At 37.5% G+C, this 20471-nt stretch overlaps 1 protein-coding gene across 3 annotated transcripts; it reads right to left on the reverse strand.

Moving 5' to 3' along the window:
* Window positions 1-492: 492 nt before the first annotated feature.
* On the reverse strand, window positions 493-19909 carry Rab3 (RAS oncogene family member Rab3). 3 transcript variants are annotated; one of them, XM_033342277.2, is made up of 4 exons: window positions 19697-19909; window positions 9460-9681; window positions 6531-6821; window positions 493-4201 (listed from the first exon to the last, which is right to left on the reverse strand). In XM_033342277.2, exons 2-4 carry the CDS (start codon window positions 9679-9681, stop codon window positions 4046-4048), a joined length of 669 nt encoding a protein of 222 aa, XP_033198168.1. In that variant the 5' UTR covers window positions 19697-19909; the 3' UTR covers window positions 493-4045. The 3 variants fall into 3 exon arrangements, with proteins under 3 accessions (XP_033198168.1, XP_033198165.1, XP_033198167.1); XM_033342274.2 differs by lacking the exon at window positions 19697-19909 and adding an exon at window positions 11335-12079; XM_033342276.2 differs by lacking the exon at window positions 19697-19909 and adding an exon at window positions 11110-11477.
* Window positions 19910-20471: the final 562 nt, after the last annotated feature.

Consider the following 20471-nt stretch of genomic DNA (forward strand, 5'->3'; position numbering starts at 1 on the left):
GAATTCATTGAGAAACATTTACTCTGATGTATCGACGTTTGCTCAAGTAATACAAATACGACACTGTATAGATAGTTGTTCCTCGAAGTAAATCGGGTCGTTTTTAATCCCTCCAATCTGACCTGTCTCACGCTCGAATACTATGCCGATAAAAAATACTCGAAACCGTTTTAAGGACAGTATCGAATCTCTTATATCACTTTCAAAAATCGTTTCGAAAATTGGGCCATCGACGGACACGTACCTCCAATCAAAATGGCCGACATGCTTCACCAAATGGAGCCTCTGCTCCGGATTGATCCGCACTTTTCCTCCGTTTATTGTCACGCAATCTTAGGAAGCAACAGAATTTTACATTTTCTAATTCTTTGTTTGAACATAAATTAACGCGTTCTTGGAGATATTTTTGGACAATTATCTCATAGTTTCGTAATCTTTTAATTATTAGGGGATCTTGAATTGTTAGGTTAAACTTTCCAATGATTAATGAACTTTAAAGTGTTACATAATTTTTTAATTGTTGATAAATCTTCAAATATTTAATAAATCTCCAATTATTAACAATCTTTCAACATAAATAATTTTTTAGAGCTCTATAAACATTCAATTATTAAGTAATACCCAATTATTCAATAGTCTTTCACTTATCCAATAATTGTCCGATTTTTTAAGAATTTCCCAGTTATCGAACAATTGCCCTAATGTTGACAAATTTCCAATTGTGCACTAATTTTTAAGTTACTAATTTCCCAATTATTCAATCATTCTCTAATTATTAACAAATTTTCAGTCACTACACAGCCCTCCAATTGTTGCTCGAATTCTGCTATTTCTCGGAAACTCTTCACCTCAATGTCTTTATCCAAACTGCACGATCTTGTTAGAGAACGAACGTTTTCTCACAACGTGAGAAATTCTCGAATTTTCCTACTTCTTGCACCGACACACACGAATTTATGAAAATTTCTCACCTCAATGGGCAAACTTGTAGCTTCGAGAAAAACGAAAGCCTCCCAATGGAAGACGAGACTTTTACGAATTTTTCTCGAAGAAATTCTTTCAAAAGAAAAACAAAGAAAAAGAAGAAAAATATTCACGATGCACAAGTGTGTCGAGCGTCCACGTCACCGTACTTCAGCCGTCGCAACAATTCTATTAACATCGTCTCAGGTGCCCGAGCTTCGATCGAGCCTTCGAGGATCAAAGTTTTGAAAGTTGTGCATCAGATCGACGTCGTCGAGAATAATAGGTTCGAGGGAGAACAGCCTCCAGAAAAAATCGAGTTCCTCTATAAGAAGAAAGGAAACGCCATTGAGAATACAACACATACAGATATATTTCAACTCTTATTTTTTTTTTTTTTTTTTGCAAATTCTATTCACCAGAGCTGCAACTTTTTGTTCGACGATTTGCGCCATGGCGAATTCAGAAGTGTTTATTAACACATTCGCTGCTATTTATTAACCCTTTTACGATCCGAATGTTTCATGGTCTGTGTAAAAATGAATTGAGAAATATTCTTCGATTGTTATTGGTAAGAATATATTTTTTCCTGATTTTCGATAATTGGGAAAAGATGCGAAAATTGAGAATTTTATGAAATATAATTATTAAATGAAAAGAACATTAGTATCGAAATTGATAACAAAAATGAGTACAATTGCATTAATTAAACAAAAATGATTTTAGTATAAAATTTTCAAGAATTAAAACCAATATCCTGTTCGCTATCTTGTATTTTTGTAATTATAATATAATAGTCTTCTAAAATCGAAGATATCTGAATTGACGCACCGTATGCGTCAATAGCAACGAATGTGTTAAGCCCCATTCACGCCTGAAAAAAATAATTTTAACCATAAATCGGTTAAATTATGTTATCCTATCCCAAACGCAACAAAATTCAATCTGACTCACATTCAATAGATATGTCATAACTTCATTTTCAACATTTTACATTTTTCAAGTGTGAAAGGGACTTAAGGCGCTTCTTCGTTGAAAATTCTTGGTTATCGAGGCAGCTGCGCATGAAATCGTCAAAGATCATCGTTATCTAATAATTCATGCTCCGTCGAAACGAATTACAGTGATCTTCAGAGAAACAAACTGATCCGTGAAAAGAAGATTGGAAAAATGGCGGGTGAGATCAGTTTGTCCCTGAGAAATATCTCTAAGAAACATGGCTGCTTGTTCGAACGACCCGCCATTGGAATGTCTCATTTGCAGTGAAACCGAGTCTTAGGATGAATTGTTTCGATCAATTTGGGTTCGATGCACTCACGTTCCGTTTCACTTCAAATGGCTCGCTCTTTCGTTATTGTCCTACTCACGTCGATGAATCGAGCAGAATTTTTTGTCTAATCAAAACAATTTTTGAAACCAAAGGAAGTAATATTTCTCCTTTTTCAATTTACGAGTATCAATTTTGTATAAATTTTTCATTCAGCGAATTCGTATTCCAATGAGAAAGATGGAAATGAACAGCGTGACAAGAACGTATCCCCACCTTGAGCCGCTGGGAATGGCGCTAAATTTAAATCTGTTAGGGGTACAAAATCGTAGAGATACGAAATATAAATTTCCTCGTCATATAGGTCAGATATATCGCGGTTCCGCTCTTTGCTCGAGCTTTTGACGATGTCTGACCCTTTCTTACAATTTCCCCGTCGAACCCAAGAAAAATACTGCAACGTCTGCTCGTAATCGGACTCGGATTAGCTCGATGGCACCTCCGCGTAATCAGGCTACAACCATCATACATATTTATATATGTATACAGGGCGAATCGCGTGACTAATCGCTCCTACAGTCGTCGGTGAATCGATCATCAAGCTTCTGATCGAATATCTAAGAAGAAACGAGGGAAAATGTTGGATCTTTTAGTGTAGGAGGTGTGGGGTCTATAATACGTGGAAAGGATAGCAGCGTCTCTTACGGTAAGAAGTGGAACTATCCTTAACACAGTAGGGATCAAATCTTCTTTCTACTTTGTTCTGGGATAAAAAGTTCCATTAAAAGTGATTCGTTACTAATAAACAATTTATGAATCAGAAACGAAACATTAAAATATACAAAATATTGTTGAAACTATTAAATATCATAAAGCTATAATTCTCAAGTAATTAGATTCCCAAATTGAGCTAATGGCAAAAGATAGGTTAGAAACTAAAACATAGATATTGAAATTATTGTGAAGGGCAACTTTGCACGTTGAAAATTTCAAGTTTGGGTGATCCTCAAATATCGAAATTCCCAAATTTGATTAATGACAGAAAGATGAGTGAAGAGCTTAAAAGGAAGGAATTCAAAGTTATTATCCAGTACGATATTCAAAATTAAACAAATCTACGAAAATTAATTTCCAATAGTTTAAATTGTCAAATTGTTGTAATAACAAAGGATAGATTAGGGACAAGACCAAAGCGACTGATCCAAATTATCCCAAAGAACAGTATGCCCAAATCGGTGCAATGATAAAAGATAGGTTAGGTCTCAACGACTCGGCGCTTATCTAATTCGAAATTTGCCAAATTTCTGCTTCGGATTCTCAACGATCGTTTTATCAACACGGGACGCAATCTTCGTCAAATGGAGTAGCACGGTTCGCCCTGTGCATATACATTATTTATGTGCACATATATAAATATATCGATCGAGAAAGGAGGAAAGAAAAAGAGCAGAACGAAGAACGGCCGGAAACATAGGTCAAAGGAACGATGAACAAAGTGAACTAGAGCCAGCGTTTATCACTCGACCTTCCTCCTCCTCTCTTTCTCTCTCTCTCACTTGCTCTTTTCCCGCATAGCTACACACTCGCACGCATAGCTACACACTCGCCATACACACAAGACCACGTGCACAAACGTTCACACATACATATACAGACATACACTCGTTTTTCTTCTAATATTTCTTCATCTTTTCCCTTCTTCATCTTCATCTTCATCTTCATCTTCATCTTCATCTCCTTCTTCTTGTTTTTCTTCTTACTCATTCCTATCCTTCTTATTATGCTTGCAAAGCAATTAGATGGGCGTCCATGTTCTTAGCAATTACAATTGTCGTCCGTTGGATTGGTCGGCTGATCGGTGAGTCGTTGACCCTTCGCCTGACCCATTCCACCCGCCAGCAAGGTCGGATCGTTGTCCAAGGACTCGCTCATCTTGTCGCATATTATGTCCACCAGCTGCTCGAATACCGTCTGTAAAATGGAATTTGCTTGGGTTTAATTGCCTTAATATTTGAGGAACATAGGGGGAAAAAGATTCCGAGTAATTGAGCTGCACTAATTGACGTGATCGTGTGATTAATGATCTACTAGCGGAGATTGGTTCACACCCTCTTTTCAAACAAGGACACATTTGTAGGTCTAACTTCTCGTAGAGTCGCATAGTTAATCTGGATACAGTCTAATTTTACGTCCTAATATCAATTTTCCTTACGTTGTTTCTAAAAGAGCCTAACCTAACCTGATCTAACCTAACCTAATATTGGCTTACTCTGAACCTCACGTACACAGACTTGGCCTGTTCGAATCTCAATTTTGTTTAACACTTGTACCGTCAGTCAGTTGGTCGTCGTCAGGTTTACACGACTTTTTAATGATTCAGTGAAAGTGAATGGTCAGAAGAAGGTTATAATCCCAATTTCTGTAACTCTATGGATGTAACAATCGGCAAGTAAATAAACAAATTCGTATAACGCATGGACGTACAAAATAGATTAGGATAACAAGATAAAAATTCAATCATGACGATGGATTCGAGGGAATTTTCTCAAGAGGTGAAAAGTAGGTTACAGCAATCAGCGAGTGACAGTAAGATCTACGTCGAAATATGCGGCCATCGAAGTGTTAAGTTACTTCTAAAAAATTTAGTGTAGCCTCTGTGTAGTGTAATGTAGATATTGACTTGATCTAAGTCTAAAATAGATATATAGCTCGTCTTCTTCTACTTTTGCTATAGAAATAATTCGTGGTCAATCGACAATTGAAAACAGCTCAACAATGTCTCTACTCTGTGGCCCTAACTCTTCTCGCAGACTTTACACGTTTACTCAAACAGTAGACATCTGATAAGTTTCATATTTTGGCTCAATCATATTTACAACATAGCATGTGATTCTCTTGATACTTCAATTTGCTCAATATCTATAAACTTTCAAAATCGGTTCCTTCATACGTATTGAATGTTTGACGTTGTTTGATATTGTCTCATGTCGCCTGACATTTTCTAACGTCCTTTTCTCACATTGTTTAATGTTACTCGACCTCGTATAATATCTTTTATCGTTGTTTGACATTGTTTGACGTTGTTTGACGTTGTTTGACGTTGTTTGAACAGCACTTTCAGTAACGAAAACACTAGAAATCATCGTTAATCCTCTACAAATTGCTTGCCTTGCTATCGCTTTATGGTACCAAGGTGTTTTCCAATAGAAAAGCTGAAATCTCATGTACGTCACGCGGTCTAAAGGTGGACGCGGATAACCGTGGGCAGAAAAATCGATCGAATGGACGTCGATATGCCAGTGCCAATAGGTTTGACCCGTCGTGTTGGGATGATTAATGGGTGTAGATGAGCGGTAATTGAGGATGCCTGGTCGAAGGTAATGGCACACTGTTTACACACACCATCGCGGATGGAAATAAATGTAGAAACGTGACGCGATAACCTTCTCAACCGCGTGATAGTTATGTATTGGGTAGGATAATGGGCTGGTTAAACAGTCGAAGAAAAATGAAAATTGACGTGGTGTTTAACTATTGGTAGTTATACTTTGTACAACTTCCACGAAGAAAGAATAATAGATCTCTGGAACCAATTTTAAAGAAGCTAATTTTTTTAGCTTAACCCAAATCCTAATGCAATTTTGGCTTCTATTAAAATTTGGCTTTAGCTCATAAACTAATAAAAAACATTCCTGATTCTTGTGCCTCCAAATGGTAATCAATTTGAAGCCGTGTTCTAATGAAACGAGCAATGGTCATTTTGAATTCTATTAAAATTTTGCTTTAGCTCATAAACGAATAAAAAGCATTCCTGATTCTTGTGTATCCAAGTGATAACGAAGCTAAAGCTGAGTTCTAATGAATCAAGGTTCGCTGAATAAAGAGTCGTCTAAGATTCTGATGTCTCCAAAGGGCAATTAAGCTAAAGCCAAGTTTCATTAGGATAAAAAATTGATCTATTGGAACTTGGCTTTAGTTTGACACTAACCTTACCAGGCCAAATGAACGGTTTCAAAATTTAATTAAAAATCCTACGCTCCTTGTTATTTCATTCGTTCGTCTAACTTTATGTAAATTTGTATATTGACAAAAACTGAGAAATTCGTTAGTCAGACAATGTTTTTTATTAATTTATATGCCAATATGAAATTCTAACTTAGTCTTTGCTAATATTATGATATTATAATCTTAAAAGTATTTTCATCAAAATGTTTATCAAAATATGAATTTTTAGAAGAATCCACAATGTGATTATAAATTAATTATAAACAAATGAAGATGGTCCAGATTCTGTACTCACCTTGATGTTGATGTTTTCTTTAGCCGATGTCTCAAAAAATTGGACGCCTAATTGGTCCGCCAATTGCTTGCCCCTTTCAGTAGTTATCACCCTTTCGTCTTCCATGTCGCACTTGTTGCCAACCAGGATAACCTGAGCGTTGTCACACGAATAAGTTTTGATCTGTGTGACCCAGTCCTGCACCGAATTGAACGACTCCTCGTTTGTGATGTCGTACATTAGGATGAAGCCCATCGCGCCTCTGTAGTAGGCCGTCGTTATCGTCCTGTATCTTTCCTGACCCGCGGTATCCTGCAATAAAACAGATCCACGGATTAAAATTAGCCTTTTGTGACTTTCAAGGTTATTAAATAGTAACTAAAAATATGCCGATTGATGGAACTAATAAGTCTTTTTGCGTGAATTAGAAAATCCATTGAAACAAATAAATAAATAAAATCAATTCAATTATAATTAATTAAAATGAATAGTAATATTTTTTAAAGTACAATAATTCTGACAGGAATAATAAAATTATGAGAAGCTTTTCTGTGAATTTTAAAATTCAGTGATAATTAATCGATGAGTTTTCTCCGAGCATTTTAATATACAGGGTGGTTGGTAACTGGTGGTACAAGCGGAAAGGGGGTGATTCTACGCGAAAAAAGAAGTCGAAAATATGGAATAAAAATTTAAAAATTTAAAAAAATAGCGTCAATCGAGACAACGATCTACAGTGAGATCCGTTATAACGTACCGCACGCGTACCGAGCCAAAATTCAAAGTCGATTTTCTCGAAAACAAAGCCTCGAACGAAAAATTTTTATTCTATATTTTCGACTTACTTTTTCGCGTAGAATCACCCCCTTTCCGCTTGTACCACCAGTTACCAACCACCCTTATTTAATTTGAGAAATAAATAAAATAAATTCCCTTAATATTCAAGGAAATGAACGGTATTATTCTCTGCAATAATTAACATGGATAATAGAAGCAACAAATTTCCAGTAGAAATTTTCAAAAGTTAAAAAACAATTATCAGTGTACTGAAATAATTGGCACACCATTTGTGAAATTGGTAAATTTCTCTCTAAAAGAAAATTAAAAGAAGTTATTAAAAGAACAATAGTAATATCTTGAACCATTATAACAATTGATGAAAAATATTGTTTAAATGATTATTGTTTGAAAACGATGAAATAAATTACGATTACTACGAGTGTCTTGAACAGGGAAGCGATAACGTTCGATTCGGTTGATAAATGAAGCCACGTGCGATACGCTGTGCTTGTGGATGAACGTTACAATTTATTGAGAAAATATTTTCAACATATTCTTTCTGCTTCTCTTTTTAATTCCTTGTTTTCAATTTATTCCAGTTGTTTTCTTTTTCCTATCTGTCGATCGAATTTACATTTGCCCTTCGGCTTTATTTCACGTGTATAACTGTAAATCGATCTATCGCTCAAAAATATACTTCTTTCTCTACCAGTATTTCTGTCCTTTGAAGCTTTTTAATATTTCAAAACAAATCGAAGAAAGAACATGCCGCCTATAGCTGTTCTCTATTAATTTCTCTTTGTAAATTCGATCGACAGATAGGAAAAAAAAAACAACTGGAATAAATTGAAAACAAGGAATTATAAAGAGAAGCAGAACGAGTACGTTGAAAATATTTTGCAATAAATGAAAAATATGGACAATTAGTTGGGAACACCGAGCCAGAGGAAACTGAAATATTTGTGTTCCAATAAATTGAAACATATGGAAAAAGCAATATTATACTGAATATTCATATCGTATATTATTTATGTAATCTATTATTATTATTATTATTGCGTTATTATTACTTTTGTTCGTATTATTGGTCGACAACTAAGTGGGTGCGGATTTTGTCATTAGGTGGTATTGACACGAATTGTCAGCTTGAAAATTCGTTGCGATTCGTGCCTTGTGATAAGACACGATTCCTGTTATCAGAAAATTCAATTACAAAATCGTGGGACCTGGAATGGCTGGAAGAAGCCGCCATTTTTGTTCACCTGAAATTTGTTTATTGGAAAAAGTACGTCTTCTTGCTGAGAAACTTTCATCTAACTCGTATAAAGTTCTTGCCATTGTGTACTGACCTTTATGAAATATCAGTTATTCTACGATGTACGTGATAATACGTTCAAGTCACGGTCCAACTTTCGGTGCTTTCAGTTTAAGGTTAAGTGTTACTAGGGTTAGGTTGGGGTTAGGTTGTTAGGGTTATCGTCTTAAAGTTTTATGTTTCGCGAGTTTTGACACACACACACTCAACAGAGGCTTCACACATGTATCGTATCTCCTCGAAGCAATCTAATCCTACGTAATCTGTACCAGGTATCATCTAGCAAACAAATTATGACGAAGTTTGGCATAATTTAATAGATACCGTTTAAATGAATACCCGTGGGTCGTCAGACCAATTCGCCTGATGACGTTGAAGATACTACACTTGGAGTCGTGAATGAAAATAAAGAAAAAAAAAATAGCAGCTAAAAAATACAAAATGGATAAAATGATATAATTAAGATACATAAATAAATATAACAAGTAGCAATCTTCTCATAGACAGGCAGGTTTCAGGCATTTTACACTTTGTCCAAAATGACATTTTTGCAACATGTTGCTCGTTTAAGTTTAACAAATTTGATGGAAATTTTTGTTCAAAAATATAACGTTGAATCAAAGTGAACAAAAGAATTATTAAAATATTATTCAGTTTCGTTGATAAGGTTCTTTCTCTTCAAAAAGTATCGACCCTACTCTGTCACCTAATATATTGTCTATGATAAAACTCGTTTCATCTCTTTCCACATTTTTCAATTTTTAAAATATTCTCGCCATAAATTGTAAGAAGAAAGAAATAACATAACAGAGATAGTGGAAAAGCAAGGGGAAAAACGTACGGGGTAATACTGACCCAGATCTGTAGCTTGACCCTTTTGTCGTGTCTGAAGACCGTTTTCACCTTAAAATCGATGCCCACGGTCGATACGAAGGCCGAGGTGAAGGAATCGTCCGCGTAGCGGAACAAAAAGGACGTTTTGCCGACCGACGAGTTGCCGATGATCAGCAACTTGAACATGTAGTCGAAGTTCTGGTCCGCGGCCTCCTTCTGAAACTTTGGATCCTGGCCGGCCATCTAAAAACAGTTCCACATTACGTAAATAATTTTTATTTCACCTCTTTTCGTAGTTACGTCTCGCCTAGTCCACATTAGACACAATCTCGTTCATTTGCTGCAACAACTCGAAGTTCATCGTTCTCGAGTTATTGGCATTTCATTTAATTAACAAGCTATTGGTAGAGAAAACAGTGTTCTGTTAAGTGCGTTGAGCGAAGTTGGGAAATTGGTCGCGCGAGGGCAACAGCGTCGCTGTTGCATCATCACGAAATTGTAAGAACATTTCAACTCGTAACCTTTTTTAGGTTATGTCACTGTTGCAGCAAATGAACGATTCGTAATCTCACGCTGCATAACCACAATCTCATTCAGCCGTAACACAGACTCGTATTGTCATATTTGGTCGATAGGTTTGTGAGTATACAACTAAAATTTACAGACAAATGGAATGCACTTCGAGGCTTAACTCGATGAATTGTTCGTGGTATCATACATTATCGAGCATATGCGATTGTTATCCAACAAGATCTATCGGGTGTCTTTTTTTGAGTCTACATTTGATGTACGTGCAGTAGCGTGCACGAATGTGCAGCAGCTTGTTACCGTTTTGCTAATGTGATTGTCCATTCGACTCGTATGTTTTCAGCCACGTTTTTGTACTTCGCTAATGACAGCGTCAATTTATGTTAAATATGACAACGTAATTTACATACGCTCCTTTCGTATCATAATTTTATGTGCAATATTTGCATGTATTACGTCCATATGCAAATTAATATTTCGATAATATCTTGCGATTATTTTTCTCAAACTTCGCTTGACTTTTGGGACACCCTGTATGTTCATTCGTATCGTATAACTTATTACGTCGCTATTTAAAAATTTATTAGAAAAATTGCCTGCGAATATGTTGTATCGTATGTTACGCCAACTATGTTGCAAACAGATCGAAAACAAAATATGACGAAACTTTGTTAGTACACTTAGCGTTATTTATAAACGCGTGGCATATGTTTATTGAGTTTGGAAGAAATTTAACACGCAAATATGCTCAGATACTATATGTATTTTAAAAGTTTATTATTATAACAGGTAATGGTACAATTTGTTGCAATTTCTGCTACTTGTGTTATACCTGTGACTACGTTCAAATGTATTTTTGCAACATTTCCAAGCAAACAATTTGTCGCGAAATTCATAAGAAAAAGAAGCATGTATCAAGACACAACCTGACTCTGGTATTAATAATTTTAATAATTTCCAATAACAAACAGCAAAGGCAACAATTTTTCATCGAGCAATTTTCCAGATAATACCAAATACCAAATAATAGATGCAAAATAACAGATTCTTATTTTAACATTTTTCGATATATTTTGTATAACACGTGGTATACTCAGGAAACAATTTTCTAATAAATTTGCAACATTGTCTCGAAGTTCCTACCCTCCTAAAGGCCCACATTTCTAGAAAAAACCGACAAGAAGAGGCTAATTCAATTTTCTAGCGTATCTCTGTTAGCATTCTGCGACTCTGTCTAACGTTTTCACCGGCTGTTCACTGTCGATTAAGCCACTATGAATTTTCCACGACGCGTTCGCCACCTTCGATCGAGCAACACTGCAACATAGCAATTAGCGTTATCGCGACGAAACAAACGCATGTCGGTACCGGAAGTTTGCTGTGCGGGGTAATATCGACGATGGACATCAGTCGAGTCATCCTCGTCCTCAGTTCCAACACCGAGTCCTTGACAGGTGGCCTGCTATTTTTCGTCGATTTCTCTGTTTGACTCTTCGACCCTTCGTCTGCCATTTTCCAGCAACCAATTTTTCCAGAATTTAATTTCTCCCGGTAGTACGTTCGATAGCCTGGATCCGATTACTTTGAAATTCCAAAATTATGGAAAACGTGGAAATTTTGTCCAATTTCCCTTGACAGAAAATATACGAACTGCCACTTTTTTTGATAATGTTCGATAATTTTTCTCAGAATAACGAGAAAACACAAATGCAATTATTTTTCATAATTTTGCCAACCTCTGATTCGAAAATAAATGGCAAATATTCTGTCGGAATTAAAACGAGCCACACAAAGGCACCTGGACACAATTTTTTACCAAATCGACAACCCGTGAATATTTTTAAGACGATTCCACTAAACGAAAACTTCCTACGGACTTGGAAGCGGTACACTGTTTCTCGTCATTTTTATTCGACACTTTCTACGACGATCTGGCACAAAGGCACAATAGGCGTGACAAGAGCAACGAGGTTCCAATTAGTTGGGAAATGGCTAACTGATAGACGAATGGCCAACGTGGCTATGTTTGTCGTTTCTTTCGTTTTTGCCCGTTTCTTGTCATTGTTCTTTCCACGATATCGCGGTTTCCTGATACGTGTGAACACGCCCACGCAGGGCTGGAAGAAGAATGTCACACGTGCGGTGCCATTGTCTGCTTCGTCTATTGCGTTTGCCTATCAATTAATGTCAATTGTAAATTATTCTTTGCTCGATGCTATCAACGTTATAACGTCTCTACAATTGCAGAATGCAAATGTCTGATGTACAGGATGATTTACAAAATTGCATCGGCCTAGCATCGTTTGACGCAGGCATCTCCACTTCGATCTACGTCCAACGCGTTCACATTCTAATCTACCTAGTTTTTGCTATATCGTTATTTATCGTCGTTATCTTGTCACTTGCGAGTTATTTTTCCAAACGTTGTTTCGCAATCTTATTGACGCGATTGAAAGACCGCGAAGGGTACAACACGTCTGAATCATCCTGTAGAAATCAAGCTGCTGGCGTGAAACATAGCAAAAATTTGTTCTTACATTTGGAAACAGTTCTTTCTGATTCTATGTGCGATTACGTGTTGCACGTGTAAAAAAGAATACAAATATCGTTTAATTACTGAAATAGTTTCAATTGTGAATTATTATTAATAATATGGAACATAGTTTTGTCAATATGTTCGTATGAAATATGTTCCAATTTGTTCGCAAGCAGTGGAGGTCGGTTCTTTTTGTACACCGTGTACATTACTGAATGCAATTGGCGGCACATCTGTAGCCATGACCGACCACATGATCGATAATCCCACAATGGGGACAGTCAAACCCGATAACCTCCAACTACAGGTCCGTACAAAAAGCACGTGGGCTCGGCCGAGCCATCACTCATCGATCACCAAATATTTCAATTATTCGAAGCAGTAAGGGCGACCCGATACGATAGGTTGAAGAAGGAGCTCCATTGTAATTTTAGTCGTACGATTTTCTTGCATCAGTTAACTAACAATAATGTAGGCTTATAATTTATATATAATCATATTATATTGATATTAGTATTAGTTATATACATATTTTTTAATACTAAAAACATATATTATTTTTAATAAATTTATAATATAGTAATATATCATGTTCAATAAATAACATATATTTAATATTAAAAAATGTATATATTTTATAATACATAATAGTATTATATTGTGTTTTATATATATATATTTAATATTAAAAAATATATGCATATCATAATATATAACTTTTATTATAATATATTACATTATGACACATATATGTATGTGTGTATATATTTAATATTATATTTGCATGCGTATGTATATTTAATATATTTAATATTAAATATATATATACGTATAACTAATACTCGTATAACTATGATCATATTTATATTATTACATTAAATATAACTAATACTCATATAATTGTGAAATATATATATATATTATAATATATAATGGTATTATATAGTGTAATGTATTACAATCAGGTTTATAATAGTAGTTAGCTATTAACAGCTAAACAATATATATTTAAAAAATAATATATTCTTTTAATATTAAAAAAGAACATATATATTTTACAATATATAATAGTATTATATTGTGTTTCATATATGTATATTTAATATTAGATATATTATTATCAAATATTATATTATTTAATATTATTATATTAAATAAATATATATATATATATGCATATAACTAATACTCATATAACTATAATTATAGTAATAATATATTCATTGAATATATTATTAAATTATTATTAAATTATTTCATTGAATATACGTAACACTCACATAATTGCAAAATATATAACTATTATATTATGTATAATAGTATAGCAATCAGATTTATGATAACAGTTAGCTAACTCCTTAAGAATTTATTAGCAACATCAGTAAATTAACAATAACGATAACTTCTCCTAAAAATCAAATGCCAAATACGAATATTCCTCGACCGTGAATTGGATCGAGTTGTTCCGTAGAAGTGGCAGCGAATCGGTGGTTGGCAATCGTCAGTTGCTTCCTAAGTCGATAGGAAGACAACGAGTTCCGCGTCCGTGACTTTTTCCGGGTGCCAGGTGCGGCTATACATATCGTCGACCCACGTGCATTGCATCCAGCAAATGTATCCAAACAAAAGCCCTTAAATATCTGTTTCTACAAGTTCGTGATCCGACTTAATGCTTCCTAGACAGACATTGGCTCTTACTGTGCTGCATATATAATAGGAATGACACGTACCATTCCATAATTCCAAATGGTGTCATTGCTATTCGTATGGAATTTCCAGTTCTACGATATGAACTACAAATACCACATAAATCGAGCCTTCCAACTGCCCTGACTCTGCTACAGCAACATCGATAACGTAAAAACTGTCATTTGCTTCCATTGTCACCAACAATGAAGAGAAAGAAAGATCTGCCAACGTTTACGATTCTCTTCTTCCGCAGGAAGAAATCTGCCATTTTAAAAAACAAAAGACCACCGAACCTCCTACGATTCGATCAAAAATTGATCTACCAAAACGATTTGCAAACGCTTATGATCCTGTTCTTCGCTGAAAAGAGACCTTCGGTTAAAGAAAAAAACGAAAAAATATTTTGGAGTTGTTGGTTGACCAACTTGATCAGATGAATCGATCAAAAAAAAAAAAAAAAAGAAGAAAAAAGAAAAGAACGTAGAGTGATCCAGTTTTGAAAATGCAAGGGACGAACGTCGCAACGAGAAAAGGCGAATTCTTCTGAAAAAGAAAAAGTTCGACCTTCGATCGAGTCAGCGATTACAAGGTCTGAGAGCGAAATGTAGCGCTGAACGAAGGATCAGCTGCGATTTCGTGTGCAGTTATTCCGTAAAATAAATTTAAAAAGAGGAGAGTCTATAAATAAACTGGACGCGGAGGCAGAGAAACAGAGAGACAGACAGAGAGAGAGAGATTGTTACTTCGGGGTGGGAGGCTCTTATCGATTTTCTTGGCCGAGCCACACAGCCATAGCTACCAGATTTCCCTCGGATTTCAAGTCCTATCGTTTCCGCCTCGCTTCATTCTACGATGCTCGTCCAACTAAAAACTACTACCATCCCTTCGATAAAAGAGCATGCAGACGCTCGCCAGACTTCTAGCAAATAACGCAAGAAGAATTGCTCGATAACCAACCTCTTATCTTCCCCTCTAACTATATCGCACTGACGATGAAACTCGAAGAAATCTACTAACGTCATTGTGGAAGCTAGCTATGGATGTGGCACCACTCGAAATCGTCTTTTGTATTTTTTAAATAAATTACAAAAATTAATCAATTGAAAGAATAAAGAAAATAACGGAAGTAAATTAAAAAATTAATATACTGAAAGAACAAATAAAATAAAAGAAGCAAATTAAGCGAAGCAAAAGTTAAGTGAAATGAAGAAACGTGATCTCTTCAATCTATTTCGATCTACTGAAACATTTATTCACAGCTACGTAATTTCTTCAATTTCCCCATTTTTGTAAATGGGATATTATGTGCGTCATAAACGTGCGCGATGACAATCATAAATCAAAGAAAAAAGTAAAATAATTTCTCACAAAAGACCCATTTCTTCGCATCTCTTCGGACCACCGTTAAGCGTCAAACTGAAGAGTCAAAATTCATGCGCTTGGAGGATTGAAACAAGCGACCCGGGACAGTTTTCAAGGCGTAGGAAATCACGAACATCCGACAAATTTCATAAGATTAACGATACAGACTCGAATATCTTCGTAAGGTCAATTATGACCCATTGATTTTGGGTCTATCTCGTCACACGACTCAGGACTCTCTCGAGATTCTCACGCGAGGCTACCTCGGACGTCACGTTCTCTGTTCGCATTCCGCAGGCAGCCGCTTCCACAGATTGCACAATTCTGGAATAGCGAAATGATATCGCAAAATCTTTTCACGTGCGAAGGACATTGCAATTGGTGTAACAGTTGGAACTCTGTGCATTTAAGAGCCAAGGAAGATTGTTGTTAACGAAATATGGTCAGCTAGTCTGTACAGGATTTTCTTCCCTTTCTTCGTCCCTCAGGTGGACGAAAGACCGACGTGTACCTGGTGTTCTTCTTCTACTTGATCAACCGTTTGAGTCCCAAGGGTGTTTGAAAGAACAGGGTCGAAAAATCTCAAACAACGTGGCAACGCTTGTCTTCGTCGATTGCGAAGAGAACTAAGATAGCGCTCGTCATATTTGTAATTTGTACGAAGTACATCGATCTTATTATAAAGGGTGGTTGGTAACTGGTGGTAGAAGCAGAAAGGGGGTGATTCTACGCGAAAAAATAAGTCGAAAATATAGAATAAACATTTTTTCTTTTACATTTTTCCATCGAGACAACGATCTACAGTGAGATCCGTTATAACGTACCGCACGAGTACCGACCCAAAGTTCAAAGTCGATTTTCTCGAAAACCAAGCCTCGGACGAAAAATTTTTATTCTATATTTTCGACTTCTTTTTTCGCGTAGAATCACCCCCTTTCCGCTTGTACCACCAGTTACCAACCACCCTGTATATGCGCACTATTAGTTTACAAATATTCCAAGTTTTCTTCAATAAAAATTATTGAGAAGATAGGAATGAAATATTGGGTTACCATTACCATCTAATGACAAAATCCGCAATCACTTAGTTGCCAACCCAATGCAAAATACCGTGAGTCGTCCGTAGCGTTCAAATGTAGTGGCACTTTTCTACGCCGAATCTGAACAGCGCGATCGCGCTGCTTGCCACTCAAACAACTATACACTGACACGAGGAACTTACAATTCCTGGCCATTCGTGACAAGGCGAGTCTCGTCATAGGTGGAATATCACAAAATGCTGAAGATTTAACGAAGAAGACGCAACGTTAGAAACGAACAGCGAGCGTCTTCGAGGACCAAAATGAGAAGATTCCGATCGAAGATGATAGCGAATGCTGTGAGTCTACACGCGAAAATGCCGCTTACTTTATGGTAAGAAGAAATAAGCTCGAGGATGGACGCGAAGAAGATTGGAGGAGCAAAGTGGCAAGCTTTCGACGCAAGATGATAATGCAGCAAGTTCGACAGACTATTCAGCAATATGGAAACTCTGGAGAAAAATTTCAGCCACCTACGCGTGTTGCTCCAAGTGGGTGGCGAAGAAAGTAGGACAAGGTTCGCGATAATCGTATCGCGACATGTTAACACCGAGGTGGTGCGCACGAATGCATGCAGAGCGACGCGATAACGCGTTGCACGAGCTTTGCTAACGTAATATCGCGAGGAAGAGAAACGAGCGTCGCGTGAATCTGTGAAACTAGCTTTCTTCGGCGGCACGATACAGTTTTAACTTGATAGAATCGTGTATAGTTAACGTCAGGTTGAGTTCGGTGACCTGCTGTACCATGACCTTGAAATCTTGCGCAATTCTTGGGCATAAGTAACGCGGAAAAATAATCTACCGATTGAAATTTCTACAAAATAAAATTCGTCTTTTCGTACGCGATCTATTTGCCGAACGATTTCGACGACGCGAAAATTCGTCGTCCGATCGATAAGCCAGTGCGTGCCGATCTAAATAGAAAAATAACGAAAAAATAAGTCGAAAATATAGAATGAAGTTTGTTCGTAAGACGCTCCATTTTCGATTAAATCGCATTTGAAAATATGTCGGCTATGTGCCAACTTGCATTTTTAGGTTAGGGATATTTTAAGGTTAGGGAAGATATTCTGCGATCGGTTGACGGATACGAAGTAAGATGGGAGAAATTATTCGCGATCTATCGTTAAACAGACCTGAAAGAGGGCGGAAGAGATTGTTCGTGAAGGAACCGATGAATAAAAAATTCATTGGGAAGTTGAAGTACCAAGAAATCAGTTCACAGTATCGATGAATCGGTGAAGCGAGTTTCAATGGTGAAATCTTTCAAGCACTCGGCCCCTTTCCACAGTTAATGCTCTTCAGCGACTGACACACGGGTCTTTGTGCTCCAAGAGCCTCTCAACCCTTGACTAGATTCAATTCCTCCGACTGAAGACACTAAAACATTCAAATGCAACGACTTGTGTACTATTTTGTTAGCCTCTTTCCTGTGCGAAAAATCTCCTAACGTTTCTTTATCGGTTGAGCAGATCGTCCAGTGGTTTCGTCGAAAAATAGTTTATTCAAAGAATCGGAGATCCGAGAAGATGATGGGCGGAGCTTGGAAGAATCTTCTGCCTCTTGGGAAATATTTCGCGATAAAAATTAGGCTAGGCAGAAGAGTTGCTTCGAACTTAATTTACAGATGAAACTGTGCTCAAAGGGTTTGCAACCAGTGGAATAAATTTGAGAAGCTAAGATGGAAGATTCCTGGAACGAAATTTGAAAATACAGTAGTCGCGAAGGCAACGAAATTTTGTAAATAAACGATGTTGAAACAGCGACAAATGAACTTAATTTACAGATTTTCCATGCAATTTTTTTTAAATAGCAACGAAAAATTGGAAGCTCGAGCTTTCGAGTAACTAAATTCTGAGATCTGAAAAATCGGATCGATTAAACTCGCCTCAAATCTAACCAAAGACACAGACCATCCAAGAAAAGAAATCAATTACAAACACGATATCCATACAGTTTCAAACAGACGGAATATGCCTTTGAATTTTTCCAATTTCCTAACCCTGTCCCTCTACGGATCACAATCAGAGTCCTGCATTTAATCGTAAGAGATTCAACCGGCGAGTCAGGTTATGAAATATGTCTTAAAATGGCGGAAATATTAGGAGAACGAATAGATCGAGCACTATTACATAGCGCCGTGGAATGATGGCAACGGTGGTGGCGAGTGGCTAGCAACAGAGCAAATATTTTTGGAAGATCGATTCCCAACCCCTGGCCACCCACGCCGCCCGTTACACAGTTTCGATTTCAGCGGCTGGCAGAATGAACGTAGTCGGAAGATGGAGCCTCCGTATACGTACTCGTGACGCTCGAATCTGGATCCCGAAAACGCGTGCGGATCGATACGTTGGATTCCTCGATATCGGCGATGCCCGGCCGATAACGTTGCCAACTTGGTCGCCTGTCTACCCCTGATCGTTAATAATTCCTGGTTATGTTGCATGCGATGGCATGGCATAGCTGCTTTTTAATGTCGACGTGATCACACAGCTGACATGTCTGTCGTCCCTTTGAAGGCTAAAGAGAGGGAGGTAACAGGAGAGCAAGAGAGAGGGAAGAAGGTCACACAGATTGGATCGTCACTGATGATTAGTGGAACTTGCCATAGAACCAACCATCGTATTTAGCAACCTTCCAACTAGGTCCATAATCTCAACATCGCAGGAGCAACGGATAGCTCCTGAGATGAGCCTCAGACCAGGGCCAGCAAAATTGTAGGAGTTTCTGGATTTAACAATTTAAGTTAACCGAGAAAAGAAGCGAGGCAGAGACGACGAGAAAGCAGGAATAGGCTGTCAGCGAGGATCATGCAAGCGCAGAGCGCGTGAAAAGTCGACTCGACGACCACAGTTTCTAGCGTGAGAGAGGAAACCGCGAGAGTGGGAGAGAGACAGAGGGAGACAGAGAGAAATCAATAAACGGTCTATCGACGAACTGTGGCTGGTCGGGCAGAAATGTATCGAGCTTAAAGTCTAGTTAGCGAGATTCTTCTCGAGGACATGGACACTGACGATTCTCTGTCGTTTCCCGTCCAACGAGTCGTTTCTCCGATCATGTACCTCCTGAAAATGTTGATCCTGTCACTGTTGATCGCTGAATAGTAGGGTTGCACGCCACGCGTTCCACTCGAATCCTGCACCTCGCTTCGATGATGAAATGACTCCGAAACGCGAGTCCGGAGGTTCCCGACACACGACTTAACACACGGTAGCACAACGGGGGGTTGTTTCGCGACGATTTTAAAGAGACTGGACTGGCCTCGGTAAAGCCTCGCGCCACTGTAGCCCGCTATAGTTAAAATATCGACCATTTCGTGGACCCCCGCCCGTCCTCGGACCAATCCCGAGAAAGGCCGCGCCTGCGCCACAGGCAACCCGACTGACATCTCGAAACCGGAGACAGAACCCCGTTTCACGGGGGAGGGACACTTGTTGATTTCCTGGTTCGTCGGCGCCTACGACAATGCGCATGAATCTCACTAATTCTTTTGTAGATGTTTCCTTTATCGATCGTAAGTAACTTACCTACTGTAACTTGCCTATTCCATTTCTGCGAACTCTTTCTATCGGTTCCTGTAATACGGACAACGAATTGCTCGTCGACAGGCGCTGTGAGATAATTTCAGAAATTTGCAAGTATTATTGCAGAGAAATTAGCAACATAGCAACCACGATTGTTTGGTTGATAGAAATTTGACTTACTTCTCTCGTTGATTATTCGTGTAAATTCTGATGAATGTTATTTTCTTCGTTATTTGCAAAATCGTTTTGAACATGTCTCACAAATCCTGGAACTCGGGTAGCAGTCAGGCGAAAGAGAAAATCGTGTTGGAGC

Source organism: Bombus vancouverensis, chromosome 16, assembly GCF_051014615.1.
Source record: "Bombus vancouverensis nearcticus chromosome 16, iyBomVanc1_principal, whole genome shotgun sequence".
Classification (NCBI taxonomy): Eukaryota; Metazoa; Arthropoda; class Insecta; order Hymenoptera; family Apidae; genus Bombus; species Bombus vancouverensis.